At 43.3% G+C, this 25,273-nt stretch overlaps 1 protein-coding gene across 1 annotated transcript in view; it reads left to right on the top strand.

Moving 5' to 3' along the window:
- The window catches only part of SPO11 (SPO11 initiator of meiotic double stranded breaks), a 47,269-nt gene that overhangs the window by 4,802 nt on the left and 17,194 nt on the right, over nucleotides 1-25,273 (top strand). Inside the window, exons 4-9 of the mRNA XM_030212674.1 lie at nucleotides 1,293-1,359; nucleotides 10,256-10,364; nucleotides 13,070-13,153; nucleotides 14,094-14,130; nucleotides 14,816-14,925; nucleotides 20,807-20,906. Of these exons, the coding sequence (XP_030068534.1) occupies nucleotides 1,293-1,359; nucleotides 10,256-10,364; nucleotides 13,070-13,153; nucleotides 14,094-14,130; nucleotides 14,816-14,925; nucleotides 20,807-20,906 (507 nt within the window). The remainder of the gene's footprint in view (nucleotides 1-1,292; nucleotides 1,360-10,255; nucleotides 10,365-13,069; nucleotides 13,154-14,093; nucleotides 14,131-14,815; nucleotides 14,926-20,806; nucleotides 20,907-25,273) is intronic.

Below are 25,273 nucleotides of genomic sequence, written 5' to 3'. Positions count from 1 at the left end.
CAGCCCTTCCCTTCTCTCTCAGCTCTGGTCCCGCCCTTGCAGAAACAGGAACTGAGGGTGGGACCAGAGCTGAGAGAGAGAGAAGGGCTGAAGTGCCGAGCCTGCACGCTTTTCACTGCTGCTGCCGCTGTAAACCCGACGAGGTAAGATGACTTAAAATTTGGAGGGAGGAGGCCTGGAATTCGAAGGGAGGGAGGGAGGGACTTTTAAAATTCTGGGCTGGCGAAGGGAACTTCCGGTGGGTGAAATATTGGGGGTGCTCGAGCACCCACGGAGTCAGCGCCTATGCTTCCTTGTGTTTCAGCATAGGATGTTAAACTATTTAGCTATGAAACTACTTAACCTTTGTCAATTAAAAATGTTTTGTGTCACTTTTTTTTGTTAAATTGTGTATGTAGCTCTGAGATGGGAGTTGTAGGTGTGTTCTGAAGAGTATCACTGTGGAATTAATTTGATGGTTTTATGCAGGGTATATGAGACAAAAAAAGGGGCTGCATGCATTATTTTTACTATGTTGCAAGTTGCTGAAAAAATAATTACACATTTCAGCGAAAAATGTAAACTATTTGAATAAGCACAAATTTGAAATCCTTTCATCTGTTACCATGTATATTATGGACTTGAATTTATAACAGTGTGTCTGTGTGGAATGTAAAAAAAAATGTATGGTTTATGGGAATCGCTACCCAGGGCTTTTTTTGAGGGGGTACTTGGGGGTACTGAGTACCGGCACCTTTTCCACTGTCTGCTAAACATGACCCATGGTTCTCGTATTTTAATGAAAGAGCTCAGGTTCTACATGCAAATTCTACCTTGTCATAGATTCTATGACTGGTTGCAGGGGTCCTGGCTATTGTGGGGTGAGTCCCTCAATGATCACTCCACCCCTGAAAGTTGGCCTGGCATTTGAGTACCGGCACCTTTTTTGCTAGATAAAATGCACTGTCGCTACCACAGTTGACTTTTGAAAAACAAGAAAATAAAAGGTAAATTTGGGGAAAGGGGTTAGGGCAGGAAGGGCAGGAGGCGATGCCACCTCAGAAGAGTGGTGAGGCCACCTCAGTTGGCCTAATGGCTCTGGTTGGACTCAAAGAAAGAAAATTAGTGGTAATACTCTAATTAAGTATACCACCCAATAGTATATTTTGCTAATTAGAGCAAAAGTGTTATTATAAATTGATGAATACAGTATAGAGTTATTGTTTCCATTTTGATATTTGAAAACTATTTATATCTAAACTACAAACTGAAAGAAAACTATGAAGTACCATTATCTATTTGTTTCATTGTAGCTCTGATTCTTAAAATCCTTTCTGTGATCTACAAGCTGGTCCAGAGCAATACATATGCAACTAAAAGGTAATATTTCATTTTAAAAATTTTAAGTAAAATTGGTATTTGGGTTTGATTATGGATTATCAAGTACTTGACCAGTTTTTGTTTTTAATATATTGTGGTGAGTAAGACTGATTATGCCCCCTTACCACACAAATACCCTAGTAGAAAAGCAGAATGGGACTAGAATCTTGGTAGGAGGGAAACTGGTATCCCACTGAGGGAAGGGGATTCCAAAGCCCTGAGAGTTAGAATGCTGTAGGGAGGAAAGCTAGAGAAAAGAGGGAGTGACAAAGTCATCCCTCAGGCTTGCAAGTCAGTATATAATGACCCTGTAAGAAAGGAAGAGAGGAGCGAGAATGCTGGAGAAAGGAGCTCCCTCAGAGCTGGCCAGCTGGAGCAAATGGACTACCCAACCCAACTTTGGGGTTCTCATTGCCCCGGGTTGGGTAGTCCATTCCTGGGCCAGGAATGAGGTACAGGTTGTCCATTCCTAGGGATAGCAGGTTCCCTGAAAATAGAGTGTGGTAAAAACTAGTAATATGGTACAGAGTATGGAGAAAAAGAAAAAGGAGAGTGGATTGGTCTTCCAACTAAAGACAAGGGTACACCAGATGATACACTTATCAGTCTTTATCAAGCAAAACTCTGAGACCTGACTTGGGACCATGTTTCAGCATGAGGCCTGCGTCAGGGGTCAAGAAAATTAATGAACAAAAGATCAATAAAATACATAAATATGAACGTGTTAATTTAGAAAACAGCAATTGATATAATTACCAATTAAAAACAAAAAAATTGAATGCGTTACAGGTAAAATAAAACAACAAAGGGTGTAAACATACATCATACTAAGTTGTATACAAACCATTATGAACAGATTTGCAAAACATTATGCATAAACATAATAAATACAGTGAATAAAAGAGGCAATTTATGGCATCTACCCAATGCTCCAAAGAAGGAGGATGGATAAAAAAAATAAATAACATGTGAGCATAATAAATTATAAAACGTGTAAGCACAATAAATAAAAGGGACAAACATTGAGAAAGATAAAAATAAACTTTATATGTACGTGAAAAAAGATCCAAGGAAAGATATATAATTTTTTACTGACCTGCAGCAATGCAAACACCGAATATAGTTCTTCATGATAAAAAGAAGTAATAGTAGTCCGTGGGAAAAAAATGCATATTAGAGGGAATTCAAACAGTACAAATGCTATTGCATACAGATACAAATTATCTGTGTGAATATCAAGGCTAGAAAAGTAATGCAGAAACAATGTGTACAAATTCCAAAAAGAGTTTGAGTGGACAAATAGCATTTGTACCATTTGAATTCCCTCTTATATGCATTTTTTTGCCAAACAGCTATGGATCTTTTTTCACATGAAGAAGGAATTCACATATCCAAGTCAAGATACCGTGTTTCCCCGAAAATAAGACAGTGTCTTATATTAATTTTTGCTCCCAAAGGTGCGCTAGGTCTTATTTTCAGGGGATGTCTTATTCGGGAGTAGTAGGGGGACTGTGGCGGTCGGGAACAGTATTGAAGTGGGGGGCGGTATCCTGCAGGAGTAGGCTGTGGCTCGCCTATCTGCCCACAGTGACCACAGGACTCGAGCGGAGCAGAGCCGCCCTGGCCGGGTTGGGAATGGAGGAGGGGTATGCACTAGGGAAGGTAATGGAATGTGGGGCCGGGCTGCTTTGGCTGGGAGTCTCGGGAGGTTGTGAGAGGGCTTAGGGCGCAGGATCATCCCTACCGTATTACAAACGTTAAAAAAAAAATTCTACGGTAGCTCCGTTCCCCGTTGGTGGCGCTTTATGCGCTCCTCCTGTACATTCGCAACACTTTCCATCCTTCTAGTCTGACTTAGCCCTTGGGCGATGGAGCAGCGCCGAAAGGGCTCGGTTACTCATTTTCTTTTCTTTTATTATTTCTGCAAGGAGGATGTTTCTTTTCTTTCCGGGCTCACTTACCAGTAGTTGATCTTCACAAAAGCGTAAAGGAGGATGGTAGGAGTCCGCTGGACGATATATTTTCCACCTCAGTCTTGTTTCTTGCATTTCTTTAATGTTATTTCGTCTTTGGGTTGCAGCGAAAAAAATTAAGGTTTCTGTGTCCATGTCCCATCGGGGCCAAACAAAAACTTTGCTAGGTCTTACTTTCGGGGGAGACCTTATATTTAGCAATTCAGCAAAACCTCTACTAGGTCTTATTTTCAGGGGATGTCTTATTTTCGGGGAAACAGGGTATATAGCATTCCCACATTATTTTACAAGAGGCTTTGCCAAATATAGAGCCTCTCATAGAATAACACCAGGACTGCTCATTCCAGTCCCTACACAACCAGAGCTGCACATGGGAAAAACAAAGATGGGTTCATTCCCCTCCCCCCCCCCCACACGTATATATAAATGTGGGAGTAGCTGTGCAAATTCACTGATCCCTTGGTAAACTGCCCCCTGCAGTATCACCCTCCCCTTTCCCCCCTCACAGCAGCACCTCACAACAGCATCATATACACCCCCACAGCCCCCTGGCATCTCCCCCAGTAATATTGCTAGAGATCTTGGCCAACATCATTGCAACAGGAGTGAATGGGCATCATTCCCACTCCCACCCCACTAGCATGGCCGCCGAGAGACTGGGCCAGGCCCGAGGCAAGGCCGCCCCTGGGCCCCCCCCCCCCCCCGAGGTCGTCGTTGTCGTCGCCACCCCCTCCACCCGCCCCCCCCCTCCGTCCACCATTGCATTTGTACCCCACATTTTCCCACCTCTTTGCAGGCTCAATGTGGCTTACATTACATTGTGAATAGTGGAAATTTATAAGAAAATATACATTTAGTATTGCTTAAGGATCTTGGGTATCATGATAATAGTAATAGCTAATAGTAATAGATAATCTAAAGAAAATATACAGGACACAGGGAGGGAAGGCCCGAAGGGAGGCGATCTGCAGACTGCCGCTGCTGTGCTTCTTTCACACAGAGCGAGGTCGAGGTGAGGCACTATGATTTGAATTCAGGGGGGGCCAGCACGGTGGTGGATGGAGGGGAATGCAGTGCCGGGCCCCCCTTGGAGGCCCGGGGAAGTTTGTCCCCCCTGCCCCCCCTATCGGCAGCCCTGCCCACTAGTTCTCAGGGACCCTCCAGTAAACCCAGAGAGTGAGTTGGGGGTGCAGAGGGGAGAATTTTCAGCCTTTTTTCCCTGAGGGGTGGGTTTAGGGTCTTAGGAGGAAGGCACCATATGATGGATGGGAGATCAAAAGGTTGAGTTGTATTGTGGGGAGTCCCGGGGGGGGGGGGTCTCCTGTCAAGGAGGGGATGCTGTAGAGGAGTGCTTCAGGAGCCAAACATTGGTATTTATATCTACCCCTTACAGCAAACATGCCTTTGGGCAAGTATAAATAAGGGGTGTAGCTACTGGGGTGCCAAGATGGGCTCAGGCACACCCAGCAGCATTGTACCCTTGACAGCGCTGGCGTAGGGGGAGCAGGCTGGGATCCTGTGATCCTGCATCTCTTTCCCTTCCTTAGTAACTCTGGCTTCAACAGGTCCCTGGCAACAGAAGCGATTTCTACATGCTGCCTGCCGCTAACCCAGAAGCCTCCCCATCTGCTGCATCCTGCCCAAGCAAATAGGAAGTTGCAACAGAGGGAGGTGGGACACGGCAGGGGGTAATGATTATGGGGGTATAAACATGGTAATGAGGAGTAGATTAAAGATGAAAGGGAATGGAGGGCTGGGGAAGGAGAGGGATAGGAAATGGGAGAGCTAGTGAGTGAGAGAAGAAGGAAATTTGATAGGAAGCTGAATAGCAGTAAGGAGGAGAAGATTGAGAGAGGGTGAAATTTGAGTTGACAGAGTCAGAAAAGTAAAAAAAGAGAAGGAGCTAAAAGGGAACGATCATATGTCAGAGGCAGGTGTAGTGAGGAAAAAAGACAAATGGACAGCAGCCGCTTGAAGGAGAATTAGCAGACTGCAGAGAGGAAAGCAGAAAAAAAAGAAACTGGATGTCCAGACCACAAAGGTAGAAAAAGAAACATTTTATTTTGAATGTTTTAAATGGAATATGTTAGCTTTGGGAAATGTGCAGAACAAATGTCTTTGTATTGTGTTCAGTTGAAAAGGAAATGCATTTCTGTTTTTATTTCTGCAATGATGCAGTCCATGCTAAGTTTAACTTCTTGGGGTTCCTAGTTCAATTTTTGTCTAAATATTTTTATTTCTAGGGCCCTGTTTATTAAGCCGCGCTGTCGGCACGCTAACTTTTTACCACGCACTAAAACGTTAGCACGCCTACAGCATGGCTTAGTGAACAGGGCCCCTAATTTGTGATCCCTTGTTCTGTATTTGGTGAGAGTCTGTCGGTGTGATAGTAATAGCAGGTAGGGAAATCAGGGAGGAGAGAGGAGCGGGGAGGGGGGCCCTCCTTCATATTCTGACCTGGGCCCTAGCATGCCTAACACCGGTCCTGACCCTTGCTGTATAGCTGGAGGGAATCCCTAAGCATCCCCAGCTGAGGACCTCCTCCAAAGATAACAGAATTCCCTTCTACCAAGCTCTGCAGTCAGCAACAGCAACCTTGAGCCACCAACAACTAAGCATACATGCAGTGCCAGAATCAGTGGTTTAGAGATGATGCTGCTGCCTGCCATGCTTGATAAAAGGGAATTCTGGCCATCTTCAACAAAGGTATTCAGCTGACAGAGCTTGAGGATCCTCATTAACTAATGTATTCATATTTTGAGGTGGGGGTAGGGTGGGGCAGAGAAAATGTGCCCACTCACTTTGGGCTCAGGCCCACCCAAAACTGACTATTCGGCTACGCCCCTGGTGTAAATACTGGCATGATTCTTTATCAATACAGACATGGATTCCCTATGTAAAATGGGGAGTGCATGTACTGTATGTAAGGTAGGCTCATCCAAAACACTCTCTCTCTTCCCTGCCCATGCCCTCTTGACATCTAGATGTAGGAAGCATCCCCAAGTATGAATGGCCCCCTGTTCTGAAATGGCATTTTAGTGTCTGAGCCTCTCCAGATATTTAAATGCAGTCATTTATATGTGGTGATACTTTAAATTAAGGGTCTTAATGTGTGATAACTGCAAGGGACATGCTGGGTATGACCCCAACAGTTAGCTAATCCACAGCCTTTGTATTTACCGCACATTAATTTTTGCTGTTAAAGTGTGATCTGAAAAATATTCATGACCTTATCAACTTTCGGAAATCACTAAAGACCTTCCTTTTTAATAAGACGTACCACAATAATCAACAATAGGAACTCTAACATATCAATACTTACCTGACAATCTGTTTATTTTCTGATTTATTGAACTGATTATATCCATTATGTTATACCTGTTCTTTTGTAACTAATTATCTATCTACTCTTGAATGGCGCTTGACATGATGAAATATTGTAAGCCACATTGAGTCTGCAAATAGGTGGAAAAATGTGGGATACAAATACAACAAATAAATAAAGGGTTTTTTAAAAATATCTAAATATGTATACTTTGGAAGAAAGGCAGGTGAGGAAGCTATGATAGCAGTGGCGTAGCCACAGGTGGGCCTGGGTGGGCCAGGGCCCATCCACTTAGGGCTCAGGCCCACCCAACAGCAGCACACGTTTAGCGGTAGCTGGTGGAGATCCCAAGCTCTACCAGCTGAAGACATAGTAACATAGTAACATAGTAGATGACAGCAGAAAAAGACCTGCACAGTCCATCCAGTCTGCCCAACAAGATAACTCATATGTGCTACTTTTTGTGTATACCCTACTTTGATTTGTACCTGTCCTCTTCAGGGCACAGACCGTATAAGTCTGCCCAGCACTATCCCCTCCTCCCAACCACCAGCCCCGCCTCCCAACCACCAGCTCTGGCATAGACCGTATAAGTCTGCCCAGCACTATCCCTGCCTCCCAACCACCAGCCCCGCCTCCCACCACTGGCTCTGGCACAGACTGTATAAGTCTGCCCAGCACTATCCCTGCCTCCCACCACCGGCTCTGGCACAGACTGTATAAGTCTGCCCAGCACTATCCTCGCCTCCCACCACCGGCTCTGGCACAGACCGTATAAGTCTGCCCAGCACTATCCCTGCCTCCCACCACTGGCTCTGGCACAGACCGTATAAGTCTGCCCAGCACTATCCCCGCCTCCCAACCACTATCCTCGCCTCCCACCACCGGCTCTGGCACAGACCGTATAAGTCTGCCCAGCACTATCCCTGCCTCCCACCACTGGCTCTGGCACAGACCGTATAAGTCTGCCCAGCACTATCCCCGCCTCCCAACCACCAGCCCCGCCTCCCAACCACCAGCTCTGGCACAGACTGTATAAGTCTGCCCAGCACTATCCTCGCCTCCCAACCACCAGCCCCGCCTCCCACCACTGGCTCTGGCACAGACCGTATAAGTCTGCCCAGCACTATCCCTGCCTCCCACCACCGGCTCTGGCACAGACCGTATAAGTCTGCCCAGCACTATCCCCGCCTCCCAACCACCACCCCTCCCCCTGATGGTAATGAAAACGCTACTCTCCACGATACTGGCACCTGCGCATGTTCAGTTTTCAGCGCATGCCTGCTGCAGACTGCCAAGGTGGTAAGAAGCATTTTCCTGCCAGCTGAGATGTCTTTTGGTGGTGGTGGTGGGGGAGAACATTTGGTGCCCACCCACTTCTTGCCTAGGCCCACCCAAAATCTGTTGTCTGGCTACGCCCCTGTATGATAGAGACATTTAAATACCTCTGTGGCAAAAATGCACAGGCCATAGTTCTGGAATGAGGGGTCATAAGATACAGGTAAAAGGGGGGTAGACTCAGGAGTAATCTATGGAAATACTTCATAATGGAAAGGGTGGTGGACGCAAGAAACAGCCTTCCAGCAGATGTGGTGGAGACAGGGATTTACATTCTATCTTGAATATCTGATACAAGTATTGAGGATCTCTGAGGGACAAGAAGAGATTGTAGAGCTTAGTATTTGGCATGGATGGGGCATATGGTGTTTTCAGTATTTCTGTGTAAATATTATCCTTCCCTCTGACGACACCATTTTTGATAAAAAGTGAAGCAGCTGCCAAACTTTTTCTAATGAAAACTGAAATTCCTATAATCTGTTAACCATGAAACTGGGTCTTGAACAAGTTTATTTATTTAATTATTGACAAGATAGGCATCACAGATTTCCAGTACTTTGAGTGAAAAAAATCATAGATCTTTTTATATAGCTCCTGTTATCATAGTGGAGGTATAGCCTAATGGTTAATGCAGTGGGTTGAGAACTGGGTTCAATTCCCATTGTAGTTCCTTGTGACCCTGGGCAAGTCCCTTACCCCTCCATTGCCCCAGGTACAAAAACTTGATTGTGAATCCACTAGGGTCAAAGAAAATACCACTTTGGTTGTACCACAGAAAAGTGGTATCTCAAATGCATGACCTACAGTATACATACATATTTTTATTTATTTATTTATTTGTTACATTTGTATCCCACATTTTCCCACCTATTTGTAGGCTCAATGTAGCTTACCATAGTACCGGAGAAACGTTTTCAAACTCCAGTGTAAACAAATACAAAGTGATATTGTGGTAAGATAAAGTTCATGTGGCACAGCCACATTAGGGAATCGTACAATGGAAGAGTTGTGTTATGTCCATTAAGTACTTTAGTTTTGCTGTGTTGCAGAGATCAGGCATTTATGTTGGGTTGGTAGGGTATGCCTTTTTAAACAGGTTAGTGCATGACCGTATACAAAATCATTCACGCAGATGCCTCACTCTATATGTTAAACCTAGTGGACTTACCGCCCAGAAACGCCAAAAGATCGGCCCGCAAATTCCTCAATCTGAACTTCCCCAGCTGTAAAGGAATGAAATACAAACAGGCTTATGCTACTACCTTTGTGTACAAAAGCACACAGTTTTGGAATGCATTACCCATGGCCCTGAAAACCATGAACAATCTAACCAGCTTTCGCAAAGCTTTGAAGACACATCTCTTCAACAAAGCCTACAAAAGACATCCTTAATGAAACAAATCATTCCTTAAACCACCCAAGTACATCAAAAAACACCTCTCACACGACCTTACCTAACACCTTTCCATCTAAATCCTCTTACACCTTCAGCTTATTATCGACTGTATTTAAAATCATGTAACGACTATATCATTACAACACTCTGTAAGCCGCATTGAGCCTGCAAAAGGTGGGAAAATGTGGGGTACAAATGCAATAAGTAATAAATAATAATAATAATTTCCGGAAGTTTAGGTGGTCGTACGTAGTTTTCAAGGCTTTTAGTAATGCGTTCCACAGTTGTGTGCTTATGTAGGAGAAACTGGATGCGTAAGTTGATTTGTATTTGAGTCCTTTGCAGCTTGGGTAGTTATCCATCCTTCCCTCTCGTACCCTGTAGCTCAACCATTGCAGTGATAGTCTTTTGACCAGGAGCCATACCCCATAGCTCCCTTTGTAGCCCAGTATACATTCACAGTGGATGCAGCCAATAGTTTTCACCATAAAGCAACTTGTTAAATAAATCCCTTAAATTATAAGCTTTCTGGAACAGGGAAACATCTACTCTACCAGAACCAGAACTCAAAGGATTGTATCTTGCCTTGGGCTCAAGTTCTGAAAGAAAAGAAAGAGTAGCCCATGGGAGTAAGGGTTCAAATCATGCTGATGGTCCATGTGATCTTGGACAAGCCGCTTAACCCTCCATTGCCTCAGGTGGAACAGGTTTTCATTTCAACAGTCAGGGAGCTTTCCTTTGAAAAATTGCTTGCAGGAACACATAAATTTAAAACAACGTTCCACAGACATTTTGTCTTAAAGCATTCCCTCTGAAAAAACAAAAACAAATGAAACAAATGTGTTGTTGCATTTGTCTTGACAGAGACATTTATTACACTAATGTGCAACTGTTTGGTAGCCAGCATATTGTGGACAATATTATTGATGATATTTCCTGCTTGCTAAAGATACCTAGGAGAAGTCTACATATAGTAAGTGGAAGTTTTTGAAACAATTTCTGTATAGATAACTTTTTTTTTTTTATAAGAAACTTTGTTAAAGAAATTGCAATGTTTTATTCAGCGAACAATCATATTTGTTTACTATTGGTTTCTCAATTCGTTATTTATTCTTCTAAATTATTAAACTATGCCCAAGAATTCTATATCCTTGATGTTTTTTTACATTTCTCTTGTCTGACTCTTCCTATGGGCCTCTGAATCATTTGTCAGCAGGCAGTGGCACCTTTTCATTCTAGATTCACTCTTTGCATTCCAGATTCTCCTCTCTCAACATATTATTGTGCTCCAGAAATTTGAGGGACATGGCTTAGTCCTAAATCCATTGGCTCTGTCTAGGTGTCAGGTACACCAGGCTTTGCTACTGCAAATACCATTTGGGGCCAGAATGTGACACTACATTTTCTTGTCACAGATTATTCTGTCACAATGAGATGGATTTTAAGAAAGGACATATGAATCGGAATTGAGACATTTAAATCAGGATGTCTCAGGATCTGCCAACCTAGGGTCTGTTCTAAAAAACACAGGGAAATGGTCATTTAGACTCTGATTATATGCAGCAGGAGCATCTATTTTAGAAACATAAATGTCTAAAATATGAATGTGGCAACATGGGCATATAAGCATTTATGTTTCCTGAAGCTGTCGCACAGTCTGGTGTCTCTTACCAGTTTTGGTTTGGGGGGGAGGGGGGTACATCAACGACTGTGGAATTAAGAGAGCCACCTCCCCTAATCCCTCCAGTGGAGCGTTGCTCAATGGGAGCATTTTTCTTAAACCTAGACATCCTGGGTAGCAAGTGTAAATCCCAAGGTCGATCTTATTGGACATAGATGTGCATTCCCCTTCTGAAATGAGGAATACTTGTTTATTTTTTTAGGCCCACCCAGCACATGCCCCCTGACCATATGCTCATTTTAGAATTTTAAACATGTATTTCCCATTTTTGTAAAATTGGGATTTAGATGTTTAAAAAAATGTCTAAATTCCGGTTTATAAAAAAACAGTGGAAAGTAGACCATGCACCCAAGAAAACCAGGAGAAAAGGTCTAAAGTCTGTAGTGGGTTTTATTGATCAGAGATTCAACACAGTACTGTGTTTCGGCCACATGCCTGCTTTACGAGTCTTTTCTACTGACCTGAAAGACTTTCAATATCAAATGTACCTCAGATATTGATACTGTTGGTCGGTCTTGAAAAAGCACTCACTTGGTGTTCTGTGCTATATTCAACAAAAGTCTTTTTCAAGACCAACTGACAGGATCAATGTCCGAGGTACATTTGACTTTCAGATCAGCAAAAAAGACTCCTGAAGAAGGCCTGTGGCCGAAACACAGTACTGTGTCAAGTATCTGATCAATAAAACCCACTACAGACTTTAGACTTTTTATCCTGGTTTTCTTGGGTGCATGGTCTGCTTCCCACTGTCTTTTCTGTTGTGTACCTTTCGTGGGATTTCAGCGTTCTTCCACCTAGGCGGATTTTCACTGGACCTAAATTCCAATTTATACATGTCCAACACCCAAAAAATGTTTCTAAAAATAAGCACCAAAGTGAGTTTTAAATCATTGAACACTTCAAAATTCTTTTTTTTTATTTTACGAAGAAACATATTGATAAATAGTGGTTAAGAGGTGCATCAAGTTCAAAAATTAGAAACTCCCATAATGGCCCAATGTATTTCCGTGGGAGAAACAGTTCCAGCTTCTGCAGCATTGAGATTTTAATACAGTGAATCCTAACGGTTAGGAAAATGCTTCTTGCAAATTACCTCTTCCCTTTTCTTTACTTTGTCAGTCACACAGAGCAAACACAAACATACATGCATGCACACACACATAAAAACACATACATATGCAGTTATAAACACATACTATACACAGACAGACACACAAACAAAACAGAGACACATACACAACAAAGTTAAATATAAATATACATACACAGACACAACACATAGGAACAGACACACACACGCTACACTCAGGGAAATCCACACACATACACACAAAGAGAGATTAGGCATAAATCTTTTCCACGTGGTTTTTTTTTCCACCATACAGCCCAGTGCTGCCACATCCCTATCCCTGATGGGCTGCATCTTAGTGATGATTAGGCTTTTTATTTTTTAGCTTTCTTAATAGTTGTTATGTGTAACCTGTTGTTGCTGTGGGATGGTGGCACCCTGTTTTTACACTGTAAAGTCAATTGAGGACTTGGACAGAATTACATAAACTATTCTCTGCATGCTTTCCCATCTTGTTTAAAAAAATGAAATGTATACTGTCCCTGAAATAATACACAACTAGAAGTTAAACACTTTTCACACCACATCTCTCAATATAAAAGGCAACACCAACGTTCTATGAAGCCTCCAGCCGGAAGTGTGAAGGGGGCGAGATATCCGGTTTCCCTATGAGTGTCTGCCCCGCCCTCTCTGTAACACAGTCAGTGAAGGAAAACAGCAGAGCACGAAATCAAATCGCTGGCTCTGTAACAGTGAAGGACTCAGAGGGGGGAGGGGAGAGAGGCCAGAGGGCACGGACACACACACTCCCACATGCATACAGAAGAAAAGAAAACACTGCTAGCCCCCGTTTCATTTGCATCAGAAACGGGGCTTTTTTACTAGTATGTAATAAAATCATACTTGTTAAAAATCTTTTTTCCTCTAGTTGTCCACATCCAAGGGCTGCATTGCTGGTGATTTATGCTACATGGAAGATGGCACTAAAGTGAACTGTGCTGGTAATACCATGGTACGTGATACTTAGGTATAGCAGAATATCTGTAGTTTGAAACCAGAGCACTAGGCAGAACCTTCAGATTATCAGCTTGTCTGTATATTAAGGGATTCATTTTCAAAAGAAAAAAAATGTGCAAAAAAGAAAAGGCACAAGGGGCAGATGGCCGTGTTTCTCATACAAAAACATTTAAACCATATAATCAAACAAAAAAAAAAACGTATAAGTCCGATATTTGTCCAGAGAAAAGCATTTTGAGAGTGGGCATTTCGGGGGTGAAATTTAGCGGTGTTATGTGATGTACATTTTTTTGCAATAAAGGATAACATGGGCACTTACTACCATCTGTTAAGGAGGTGGTAAGGGCTCCCTCAACTGTCCTTTAAGCAGTTAGTGTGCGGTAATATAGGCGTTCTAACTGGTTAGCCCAGGAATACTGCATGGTTAGTATGCACACTCCAAAAACTAACACAGAACGCATTAGTGTGTCCCACGTTAGACAATTTTGCTGCATTAGGTGCGTGTTAGCGTCTAACACAGCTTCATTAAAAAATAAAACTTGAAATACTAATATCCCATCTTTAAGGTTGTATCTCTTTTAATTACCAAACGAATCATCTAATTCAGTGTTTACCAAGTCGGTCCTAGAGCACCCCCTTGCCAGTAAGGTTTTCAGGATATCCACAATGAATATGCATGAAAGAGATTTGCATATAATGCAGGCAGTGTATGCAAATCAATGTCATGCATATTCATTGTGGACATCCTGAAAACCTGACTGGCAAGGAGGTACTCCAGGACCGACTCGGGAAAAGCTGATCTAATTTGTTTCAGCGTTCTCAGATTGCATGGTGATTACTGCAAAGTAGAAGGAGATATTCATTGTAGGATTAGTTACTGTTGCCATTTTGTGTTGTTATAGTACAAGTAATATTTCTTGTTTCTGTTGTTCTAGTCAGTCCTTGTTCCATCAAATATTCACGGAATTACAAGTATCCTTTAAGTTGTGTGCAATGAAGTAAACAAAAAAAGACTAAAAGCAGAAACCTTTCCAATTTAAACCATATCCTCTCAATGTCTTTTTTTTATTTATTACTTTGAAATAGTGTGATGATCACTTTAAAATTGAGCTATGTGTACCAGTGTCTGGCTCAGAAACTGACACATTCATTCTTTGATTTAGGGCTCTTTTACTAAAAGGCATTAAACTCTAGCATGCGCCTAGCGTGGGAAAAACAGGCTATTGCAAAATGCGTTAAAGCTTTTTGCAGTATTATGTCTGTGCGTGCTAAGCACCGGTTAGCTATTTTCTATAAACATTTTTTTACATGGGGCATGTTATGAATGAAAAGTGGGCATTCCTACATTATTCAACATACATGTTCGCTTTAGCGCATGCCAACTGGATAATGCAGGGTTATCATGGGAGCACTTATCGCCTCCTATTTAGGAGTCAGTGTGCTCCCGTACTATTTTTTTTTTTTTTTTTGCAGGCATCATGCGCTAATGGGAATATAAGCACAAGAAAATGTAATGCCACTGTAAATCTGGGCTTAGCAAGTAGGAAAGTCCCATGTTAAAATGCACTAAGCCTAGATTTCACTGCATCTTAGTAAAAGGTCCCCTTAATTATTAACATTCAAGGCCATGGTGCTGCTTCCAGCCTTAACACTGAAGATTTGACCTCCGATGCCAAATTTATTCTAATTATTGAAAAGGATGCTACATTCCAGCGACTGTTAAACGATGATTTCTGTAAGAAGGTGCCTCCCTGCATAATGATTACGGTATGTATCTGAGCCTTTGAACTGTACAGAATTTAAGTAGGTGATAGGAAAGGAGTTTATTTATTTATTTATAGCATTTGTATCCCACATTTTCCCACCAATTTGCAGGCTCAATGTGGCTTACATTTGCCGTAATGGCAGTTGCCATTTCCGGTTAACAGAATTACAAATGGTCATGCGTTACATGGTAACATACATGGAGCATCACATATATGGAATATAGCACAGTGACTATGGGGTGTTATAGGAAATATCCATTGCTTCTGGCAACCCAGGAACTTATTGGAAAACAAGTTCGGCCTAGTATAGTCAACTTCCTTTTGTTTTAAAAAATATATACAGATGTAATGATGGCCTCTGTGTTGCTTAATGCTGAGTTAATGAATTGCCTTTCAGGAGAGTTCAAGGCTCGGAAGGTCACTAGTTTGTTTCCTCTTTAGAATCAAAGCCATCAGTTCATAACAACCAGGTATTAAGTGCAGTGTCTTTACTTTAGGAAATGGTTACCCCCTCTACTGGTAGCTTAAAGTTTCCATGATTTGCATCAGTAGTTTTATCATCAGGATTCTTTCGCTCATTTGTGCTGTGATTCAATTAACCTGTAATCAATAAATTTCTGTAATTCCTTTCTCTATATTTTCCACATGACAATGAACCGAACACCTGGGATTCTACGTACTCTAATTTCTAATTCTGCTGCTAGTGTCGACCTTCCATATTTACATCATCATCTATAACTATATACGATATGCCGCAAAGTCAGTAAAACATCTCAGCCGTTTACAATACAAACTATAAGATTAAACAAAGAGAAGGAGACACAGACTAGGGAAACACATGGAACTAGGCAGGGCTTTTTTTGAGGGGGTACTTGGTTGTACTGAATACCAGCACCTTTTCCATTGTCTGCTAAAATTGACCCAGGGTCCTCAAGTTTTAATGAAAGAACTCAGGCTCACCAATTCTGCTTTGTCATAACTTCTGTGACTGGTTGCAGGGGGCCTGGCTATTGTGGGGTGGGTACATAAGTATTACCATACTGGGAAAGACCAAAGGTCCATCGAGCCCAGCATCCTGTTTCCAACAGTGGCCAATCCAGGTCACAAATACCTGGCAAGATCCCAAAAATGTACAAAACATTTTATACTGCTTATCCCAGAAATAGTGGATTTTCCCCAGTCCATTTAATAACGGTCTATGGACTTTTCCTTTAGGAAGCCGTCCAAACCTTTTTAAAACTCTGCTAAGCTAACTGCCTTTACGACATTCTCTCGCAACGAATTCCAGAGTTTAATTATACATTGAGTGAAGAAAAATTTTCTCCTATTCGTTTTAAATTTATTACATTGTAGCTTCATCGCATGCCCCCTAGTCCTAGTGTTTTTGAAAATCGTGAACAAACGCTTCACATCTACCTGTTCAATTCCACTCATTATTTTATAGACCTCTATCGTATCTCCCCTCAGCTGCCTTTTCTCCAAGCTGAAGAGCCCTAGCCGCTTTAGCCTTTCCTCATAGGGAAGCCGTCCCATCCCCTTTATCATTTTTGTCGCCCTTCTCAGTGATCACCCCACCCCTGAAGTGTGGCCAGGCAATCGAGTACCGGCACCTTTTTTGCTAGAAAAAATGCACTGGAACTAGGTTACAATCATGTTTAAAATACCAGAAGGCATACCTAAAATCTAAGTAGAGAGAAAATTCTAAATGGGGAAAAGGACTACAGTATCACTAGAAAAGTGAAAATTTGGATAAGGACCTTGCCAAAGGAAATCCCTGCAAAAACAGGCAGGAGCTCCAGAAGCTACTCAAAAGGTTATTCAGTAGAGAATGCTTGGGTGAAATAGTATGTTGTCGTGGCAGATGTAAATTTATTGTAAGACATCTCAATATATAATGAGAAACATTCCACAGAGCAGGTGCCACGACCTGAAAACAAGAGTGATGAACGAAGTCCTGTCAAATCTGAAGATGAAAGGGAATTACCAATAAAGGGGAATAGAATATAAGAGAGAGTTAAAAAGAAATGGTGGAAAGCCAGAATGAAATGCCCAATGAGAAAGAATAAGGATTTTCAATGTAATACAAAATATGATAGGGTGTTAGGTAGAAGTGAGACCCTATCATATTTCCTTGCACCAAAAAGCAATGTAATGGAACTATTCTAAATAAATTGTGATATACGTAGCTGAGTTTGTGATAAACCATGAAATAATGAATTGCAATTTAAACATGACAAAACTAGAGAGTGGAGTAAGAGCATTCTTAATCTGTCAATCGGCAGCTGGCACTTAACTTTCATAAAGCAAAGAAGTTGTTTTCACTAAAACAGAGATGTGAAGAGTGAATGTGAGTGAGGGCACTGTTAAAGGTGACCCCCCCCCCCCCCCCCACACACACACCCCACCAATATTCTTAATTAATTTTTAAGAGGAATTTGGGTACCATGAATTGAAGGAGAACAAACTAATGATGGAAATTTATGCTAGGAAAAAAACATGTAACTGCATTTAGAAGGATTTAATTTCAGTTCATTGACAGCAAGCCAATCTACAACCTTATCAAGATTGGAAGAGGCATCAAGGATAAAGGAAGACTGAGACAACATGATTTTCCTGCGCGCTCAGGTCACCTCTTAGCGTGTCTGCGTAAATGCTGAAATTCTATGACCAGGTGCTAAGTTCCAAATTAGCGCCTGGCCATTTACCGTGTGAACCCTTACTGCTTCTAATTACTTGGTGGTAAGGGCTCACGCACTATCCCTGTGGTAATTGGGCAGTGTGAGGAAATATATGGCCATCCTGCCGATTACCGCCAAGAACGCCCCCACAGTAGAAAATAGAAAATTATTTTCTACCGCAGTAAACTGCATGCACCAACTTCGGAACTACCGCCAGGCTCCTGCGCTACCCTGGCGGTAGGGCTAGTTTGGCACATGCTACCCATGTGGTAACTCTGCCACACCTTTGTAAAAGGGCCCTTAAGGAAATCAACATGCGCTAAATGCTAAAATTTTATATCTATTGGCTTCTTAGCATTTAGCGCATGTTAATTCTCGCAACGTGTGATAGGGCCTTTGTGCGGGCATTAGAGCCTTAAAGCTGCATGATGAATTCTCCCTTCATTTTCTTTTTGAGAATTTTTCTGCTAAATTGGCCTCTATGAAAAATTTCTAGGGCTGAATGCCTAAATTTATACTCAAAGTTTCACTAAACTTCTAAATTTAGGAAGTGGGTGACACAGGGCGGATTTCAGGCAGGAAAAAAATTAGGAACTTATTAAAGTGGCAATAAGGGCTCCCGTGCTAACCCGGCAGTAACCGGGCAGCACTCGGTAATGCCTGGTTACTACCAGGTTATTGCTGTGCAAGCCATTTCTGGGGGGGTTTTATTTCCCCTGGAAATGATGCACGCTCGGAGTGGGAGTACCACTGGCAGCAACGTTGGGCCAGCAATAGTCACAAAAGAGCAAGTGGTAAGCCCATGTTGGTAATTACGTGCTTTAGTTTGGTTGTGTTGCAGAGATTAGTCTTAATATTGCCCTTTTAGCTTCCCATTGTCTCTTTCCAATGTTTCACGGTTTTGTTCCATTGTTATATTCCTTAACGATACTTTGATTGTCTCGCATAACTCTTCACAATGTAATCCATAACCAAGTTGTAACAAATTGTATTTCCATTATTCATAATATATTGTAAGCCACACTGAGCCCGCAAAAAGGTGGGAAAATGTGGGATACAAATGCAATAAATAAATAAAATAAATAAATTAGGCATGTAAATTGGATCGGTAGGGTATGCCTTTTTAAACAGGTTGGTTTTTAGTGATTTCTGGAAGTTTAGGTGGTCGTACGTCGTTTTCAAGGTTTTTGGTAATGCGTTCCACAGTTGTGTGCTTATGTAGGAAAAACTAGATGCATAAGTTGTTTTGTATTTAAGTCCTTTGCAGCTTGGGTAGTGCAGATTTAGATAAGATCGTGTTGATTCGGATGTATTTCTAATTGGTAAGTCGACCAAGTCTGTCATATAACTCGGGGCTTCTCCGTAGATGGTTTTGTGAACCAGGGTGCAGATTTTGAAGGCATGCATTCTTTGATTGGGAGCCAGTGTAGTTTTTCGCAGAGAGGTTTTGTGCTTTCAAATCGCATTTTACCAAATATAAGCCTAGCTGCCGTGTTTTGAGCGGTCTGAAGTTTCTTTAAGGTTTGTTCTTTACATCCTGCATAAATTCCATTGCAGTAATCTAAATGGTTTAGTACCATTACTACTACTACTACTACTACTATTTAGCATTTCTATAGCGCTACAAAGTTGATTGTATCAGGTTGTGAAATGTTTCCCTCGGGAAGAATTGCTTCACGCGTTTGAGTTTCCACATTGAGTGGAACATTTTCTTTGTTGTGGATGCCACTTGGCTCTCTAGTGTTAAGTTACGGTCCATTGTAACGCCGAGGATTTTCAAGCTGTCTGAGATAGGAAGGGTGTGATCTGGGGTGTTGATACTTGTGGGGATGTCCGTGCTGTGTTGGGATGAGAGGATGAGTTTTTTCTTTACTGAGTTTTAGTTGAAATGCATTTGCCCATGAATCCATGATGTTCAGGCCGAGCTTGATTTCGTTGGTGATTTCTGTCAATTTGGTTTTGTAAGGAATGTATATTGTGACATCGTCTGCATATATGAAAGGGTTAAGGCCATGGTTGGATAAGGACTTGTCAAGTGGGGTCATCATTAAGTTGAATAGGATCGGTGATAGCGGTGATCGTTGCGGTACTCCACAGTCTGCTTTCCACGGTGATGATATGTTTGAATTTGATTTTACTTGATATGTTCTTGTGGTTAGGAAGCCCTTGATCCAGTTAAATATGTTTCCACCAATCCCGAACGTATCTAGTAATCTTATTAATATATTCTGGTTTACCATGTCGAATGCACTAGACATGTCGAATTGGAGGAGAAGGATGTTTTTGCCTGTTGCTATTTCCTGCTTGAATTTGGCTAGAAGAGTGAATAATACTGTTTCCGTGCTGTGGAGGGGGCGAAAGTCCGACTGTGATTCATGTAATATTAAGAATTTGTTCATGTAATCTGTAAGTTGTTTGGTTACCATGCTTTCCATCAGTTTGACCACCAGCGAGATAGATGCTACTGAACGGTAGTTAGTGATTTTGTTTGGTTTTTTTTCTTGGTATCTTTTGGTATTGGGGTGAGTAGGATATTACCATTTTCCTTAGGGAAGAGGCCTTGCTGAAGCATGTAATTTAGGTGGGATGTGAGGTCTGCTATGAAGCAGTCAGGGGCGGATTTCATTAGTTAGTCTAGTAACGCTATAGAAATGTTTAATAGTAGTAGTAGTAGTTATCTGGGGCAGGTATCTAGTTTACAGTGAGTGTTGGAAAACCTACTAATTGCCTGGATAACTGTTTCGACGGTAAGGAGGGCAAAGTTTAACCAGGTCCGATCTGCCGGGTATTCCCCAATGGTTGGGTCCAATTCATTAAGGAAGTTTTCAATGTTGGTGTTGTTCTGAGGTAGCGTGTTGCGTAGGTTTACAATTTTTTAATTGAAGTACTTCACAAGTTTATCTGCAGATGGGATGTCTGTATTCATGGTAGTGACCAAGTTGGTGTCTAGGAGTTTGTTCACGAGTTGGTATAATTTCTTCATGTCTTTGTAATCTGTCCCTATTTTGGTTTTAATAGTATGATCTTATGGCCTATCTAATTGCGTATTTGTATTTTCTTTGTATTTGTTTCCATGTGTTGAGTGTATGTTCATCTTTTGTTTTATTCCATGCTCGTTCGAGTTTCCTGGTTTGTGTTTTTAACATTTTCAACTAATACATTCTCTTGCCATTTTCAGTTGTTTTCTTTTCTCATTTTGTCTAGGGAAAAGGTGTCCCTGATCTGAACACTCGACTGTTGGTACGAAAACTCTGGGATACGTTTCATATTCCTATTTTCACACTTGTGGATGCAGATCCATATGGTAAATTGTTATAATTACTTCATAAAATGTGTTATTTATGAAGGCAACGCACATTTTTAAAGTAGAAAAAGTATAACAATTATATAGGAAACTCATGCAGCAGGGTGTTGTACTGACACATAAGACATTCAGGGGCCCTTTTATGAAGGCGCCCCAAAACGTGGGCTACGTTAGTGTGGGTGCTTGTACAGGACGTGCGCTGGACCATTTCTCCAGCACGTCTGGAAAAAAAGGGGGGACTTTTGAGCCAGGAAATGGATGTGCAGCAAAATGAAAACCGATGTGTATATATTTACAGCCTGAGCCCTTAATGCCACCTATTGACTTAGTGGTAAGTGCTCACACATTACCTACGCGATAACCATCCTGCATGCGCCAACTGCCGATTATTGCCGGGAATGCCCCTGCGGTAGAAAATAGAAAATTATTTTCTACCGTGTGTTTTTGGCGTGCGCCAAACTCAGAATTACCACCAGGTACACGTGCTAGCTGGGCAGTAATGCCAATTTGACATGCACTGCACGCTCGTAGGCTCTTACGTGCCTTTGTAAAAGGGCCCCTCAGGGAGCCTTCTACTACGCTGCAATACAAATTGTAGTTCCCGCAGCATTACATGGGACTTTACAGTGCAGTAGCTGCAATTTTAAAGTACCAACGATTGGAGACATTCCCAGCATTAGCCCCTTTAGGTCCCACATTAAAACTGCACATAGTGTGCAGTACTGTCCATTGAATTAGAATGAAAGCACTTAACACCTCCTATTTTGGAGGTGGTAAGTTATCCTACATTAACTTTCATTGGTCAGTGCGCACTAAGTGCTGTGAACTGTCGAACACCTGTCATGCCCACTCTTTGCCCCCTACCTTGATATGCACTTACCATGTGGTTTACTGTGTGTTAACTGCAAATTTACCGTAAAGCCTCTTAAGTACTGTGCTAACAGTTAATGCTTGGTGAGCTATGTGTCAAGTGCCTAACATGGTTTAATAGAAGGGCCTCTCAGTCTTTCCGGTCTTCATGTTATGACATGTGGCACAGGTAGGTTAGACATGGAGATGGAGGTAGACCACTTGATGTTTGACTTTCTTCTCAACATTGGCTTTTATCTCATTTGAGCCAAGGTGTCCTAGCTAAGATTAAGAGTCAAGGAAATATTGGAGCCAAATGAAAATATACAGCGGTCCTTTTACCAAGCTGTGGGAGAAATGGCCCTGCAGTAGCCGCGGGGTCCGTTTTTCCCATGTGCTAGGGCCCTTTGTACCGCAGCGGGTAAAAAGCCCCTAAAAATGGCCATGCGGCAAGATTATTCTTACTGCGTGGCCATGCGGGGGTGGGGGCAGGAGCACTTACCACCACCCATTGACGTGGCGGTAACTGCTCCCATGGTAACCAAACAGCCATGGTGATACCCGATTACCACCAGGTTAGCGCCACACTATAAAATTTTTTAAAATATTTCTGGCACACCGGAAATGGCACACGCTCAAGGCGGAACTACTGCCAGTAGCCAGTAGTTCTGGGTTAGCATGCGGTAAGCCTGCATCGGGTTTATTGCTGCTTTGTAAAAGAGCCCCACAATGTTAGTGCAGCGCGCATTGGCGGGCGCCATTTTTTCCTCTCAGGCGCAACCCACTCCGCACGTGGCGGTTGATAGACAAGAGGCGCAGCACTCTTCTGTGGCACAGGCTCCAATGGAGGGAAGCGATGTACAGGGAGCAGGGGAGTCCCTTGCAGTTCCTTTCTCCCCAGATTTTGTTTTATTAATGCACAATGCCTGTCTTTTGAAGAAGTCAGGAGCTTCTCTTCAGGCAGCTCCATCTCTTCCTCAGCAAACTTCGGTTGCTGCAGCCTCTCAGTCTTTCCTGCCAAAATGGCCCCGGCTGACACAGATGGCCCGGTTTTGTCTCCGGGCTCTCCCTCAGAATCTAGATTTGGCAGATGAGTTCACCCTGCCCTCTGAGGAGGGGGATGATCCGACGGCTGCCTGCCTTTTTTTGCAGGGAAGAGCTTCCCTCCCTGATTGTTAGGGCTTTTGAGGTTTTGGCCATTTCCCCCCTGAATCGTCAGGGGGAAAAGGTCCGGTGCCCTCTATTATGTCTGGCACCAAATGCCCACCTCGTTCCTTTCATGTGCATGAGGCCATGAAGATCCTTATTTCGGCACAGTGGGTTATGCTGGACAGTGGGCTTAAGGTTGCTTAGAGCTATGTTGCATCTTTACACGCTACCTGCTCCTGACTTAGACTTGCTGAAGGTCCCTACGGATTCCTTAATCACAGCGGTCAGTAAGAAAACCACTCTCCCTATGGAGGGGGGCACGGCGCTCAAGTACCCTCAGGATCGTAAGTTGGAGACTTGCTTGAAGCTGTCCTTTGAAGTAGAGGCCATTTCCCTGTAGGCCTCAGTTTGTGACTCCTATACGGTGCGGGCATGCTTATCGTGGGTACAGAAAGCCTCCTCTCCGTACGATCTCGGGGCTTTTTTGCTGGCCTTGGAGTCTGGTTTAGCCTTCCTTGCGGATCTTCTTTATGATCTTTTGAGGGCTTCAGCGAAGGAGGTTTCCCTAGCGGTCACCGCGCGTCACTGGCTGTGGTTGCGGCATTGGGCTGCAGACGTGGCCTCTTAAGTTACGTTTAGATAGGCTTCCTTTTAGGGGAAAGCTTTTGTTTGGGACAGACTTAGAATAGACTGTGAAGGACCTCGGTGACTCTAAGGGCGAGCGCCTCCCGGAGGACAGGTCCAAGTTTGTACGACCGGCGGGACCTAGACCTAAGTTTAGGGATACACAGCATTACCGTCCAGGTCGCGGGGCCTCTTTTCAGAGAGCAAGGTCTTGTCAGAGGCCTCAGCCCTTTCGAGGTGACAGGCGGGCCTTCCTTTCCGGTAACAGAAACCAGCCCGCAGCCAGGTCCGCCCAATGATGGGGCCCTGGTCCATATCCAGCCGGTTATTGGAGACAGACTGTTCCTATTCCTGGGTCTTGGAGGTTATCAGAGACGGCTACAAGTTAGAATTGGCTCATCCGATAGTAGACTCTTCTGGAATCTCCTTGCAAATGTCCTGCCAAGGTGTGGGCCGTTCGACACACCCTCCTCAACTTACAATGACTGGGTGCCGTCCAGCCTGTACCCCCAGCAGAAAGAGGGTGCAGTTGATACTCCATTTACTTTGTGGTGCCAAAAAAGGGTGGTTCTTGGTGACCCGTCTTAGATCTCAAGTGCGTCAACAGGTCCTTACGGGTTCGGCTTTTCCGCATGGAAACCCTCCGATCGGTGATCGCAGAGGTACAGCCAGGGGAGTTTTTGACCTCTTTTGATCTCAAAGAGGCCTATTTACACATTCCAATCTGGCCTCCCCACAGGTGCTTTTTTTCGCTTTGCAGTGATCGGTCGTCATTTTCAATTCAAAGCGATGCCCTTCGGCCTAGCCACAGCGCCTAGGACCTTTTCCAAGGTCCTGGTAGTAATGGCGGCCTATCTCAGGAAGGAAGGGATTCAGGTCCATCCCTATCTAGACGACTGGCTTGTGCGGGCGTCTTCTTGCGAGGAGAGTCGGCGGGCAACCGACAAAGTGGTCGGGTTGCTTCAGTTGCTTGGTCAAGTGATCAACTTCCCGAAGTGCAGCCTAACGCCTTCCCAAATGCTGGAATACTTGGGGGTGTGCTTCGATATCCGAACAGGGTATCAAAGCGATGTCCTTCGGCCTAGCCACAGTGCCTAGGACCTTTTCCAAGGTCCTGGTAGTAATGGCGGCCTATCTCAGGAAGGAAGGGATTCAGGTTCATCCCTATCTAGACGACTGGCTTGTGCGGGCGTCTTCTTGCGAGGAGAGTCAGCGGGCAACCGACAAAGTGGTCGGGTTGCTTCAGTTGCTTGGTCGAGTGATCAACTTCCCGAAGTGCAGCCTAACGCCTTCCCAAATGCTGGAATACTTGGGGGTGTGCTTCGATACCCGAACAGGGTATCAAAGCGATGCCCTTCGGCCTAGCCACAGCGCCTAGGACCTTTTCCAAGGTCCTGGTAGTAATGGCAGCCTATCTCAGGAAGGAAGGGATTCAGGCCCATCCCTATCTAGACGACTGGCTTGTGCGGGCGTCTTTTTGCGAGGAGAGTCGGCGGGCAACCAACAAAGTGGTCGGGTTGCTTCAGTTGCTTGGTCGAGTGATCAACTTCCTGAAGTGCAGCCTAACGCCTTCCCAAATGCTGGAATACTTGGGGGTGTGCTTCGAAACCCGAACAGGAATAGTTTCTCTTCCTTCAGCTTGAGCACAGCGGTTACAGGCTCAGTTATGAGTGCTGTTTCAAACTCCAAACCCACAGGCTTGGGACTATGTACAAGTTCTAGGTTCCATGGCCTCCACCTTAAAC

This window comes from Microcaecilia unicolor, chromosome 8 (assembly GCF_901765095.1).
Source record: "Microcaecilia unicolor chromosome 8, aMicUni1.1, whole genome shotgun sequence".
NCBI lineage: Eukaryota > Metazoa > Chordata > Amphibia > Gymnophiona > Siphonopidae > Microcaecilia > Microcaecilia unicolor.
The sequence above is the reverse complement of the archived record's forward strand: the minus strand, read 5'-3'. Positions and strand labels throughout refer to the sequence as shown.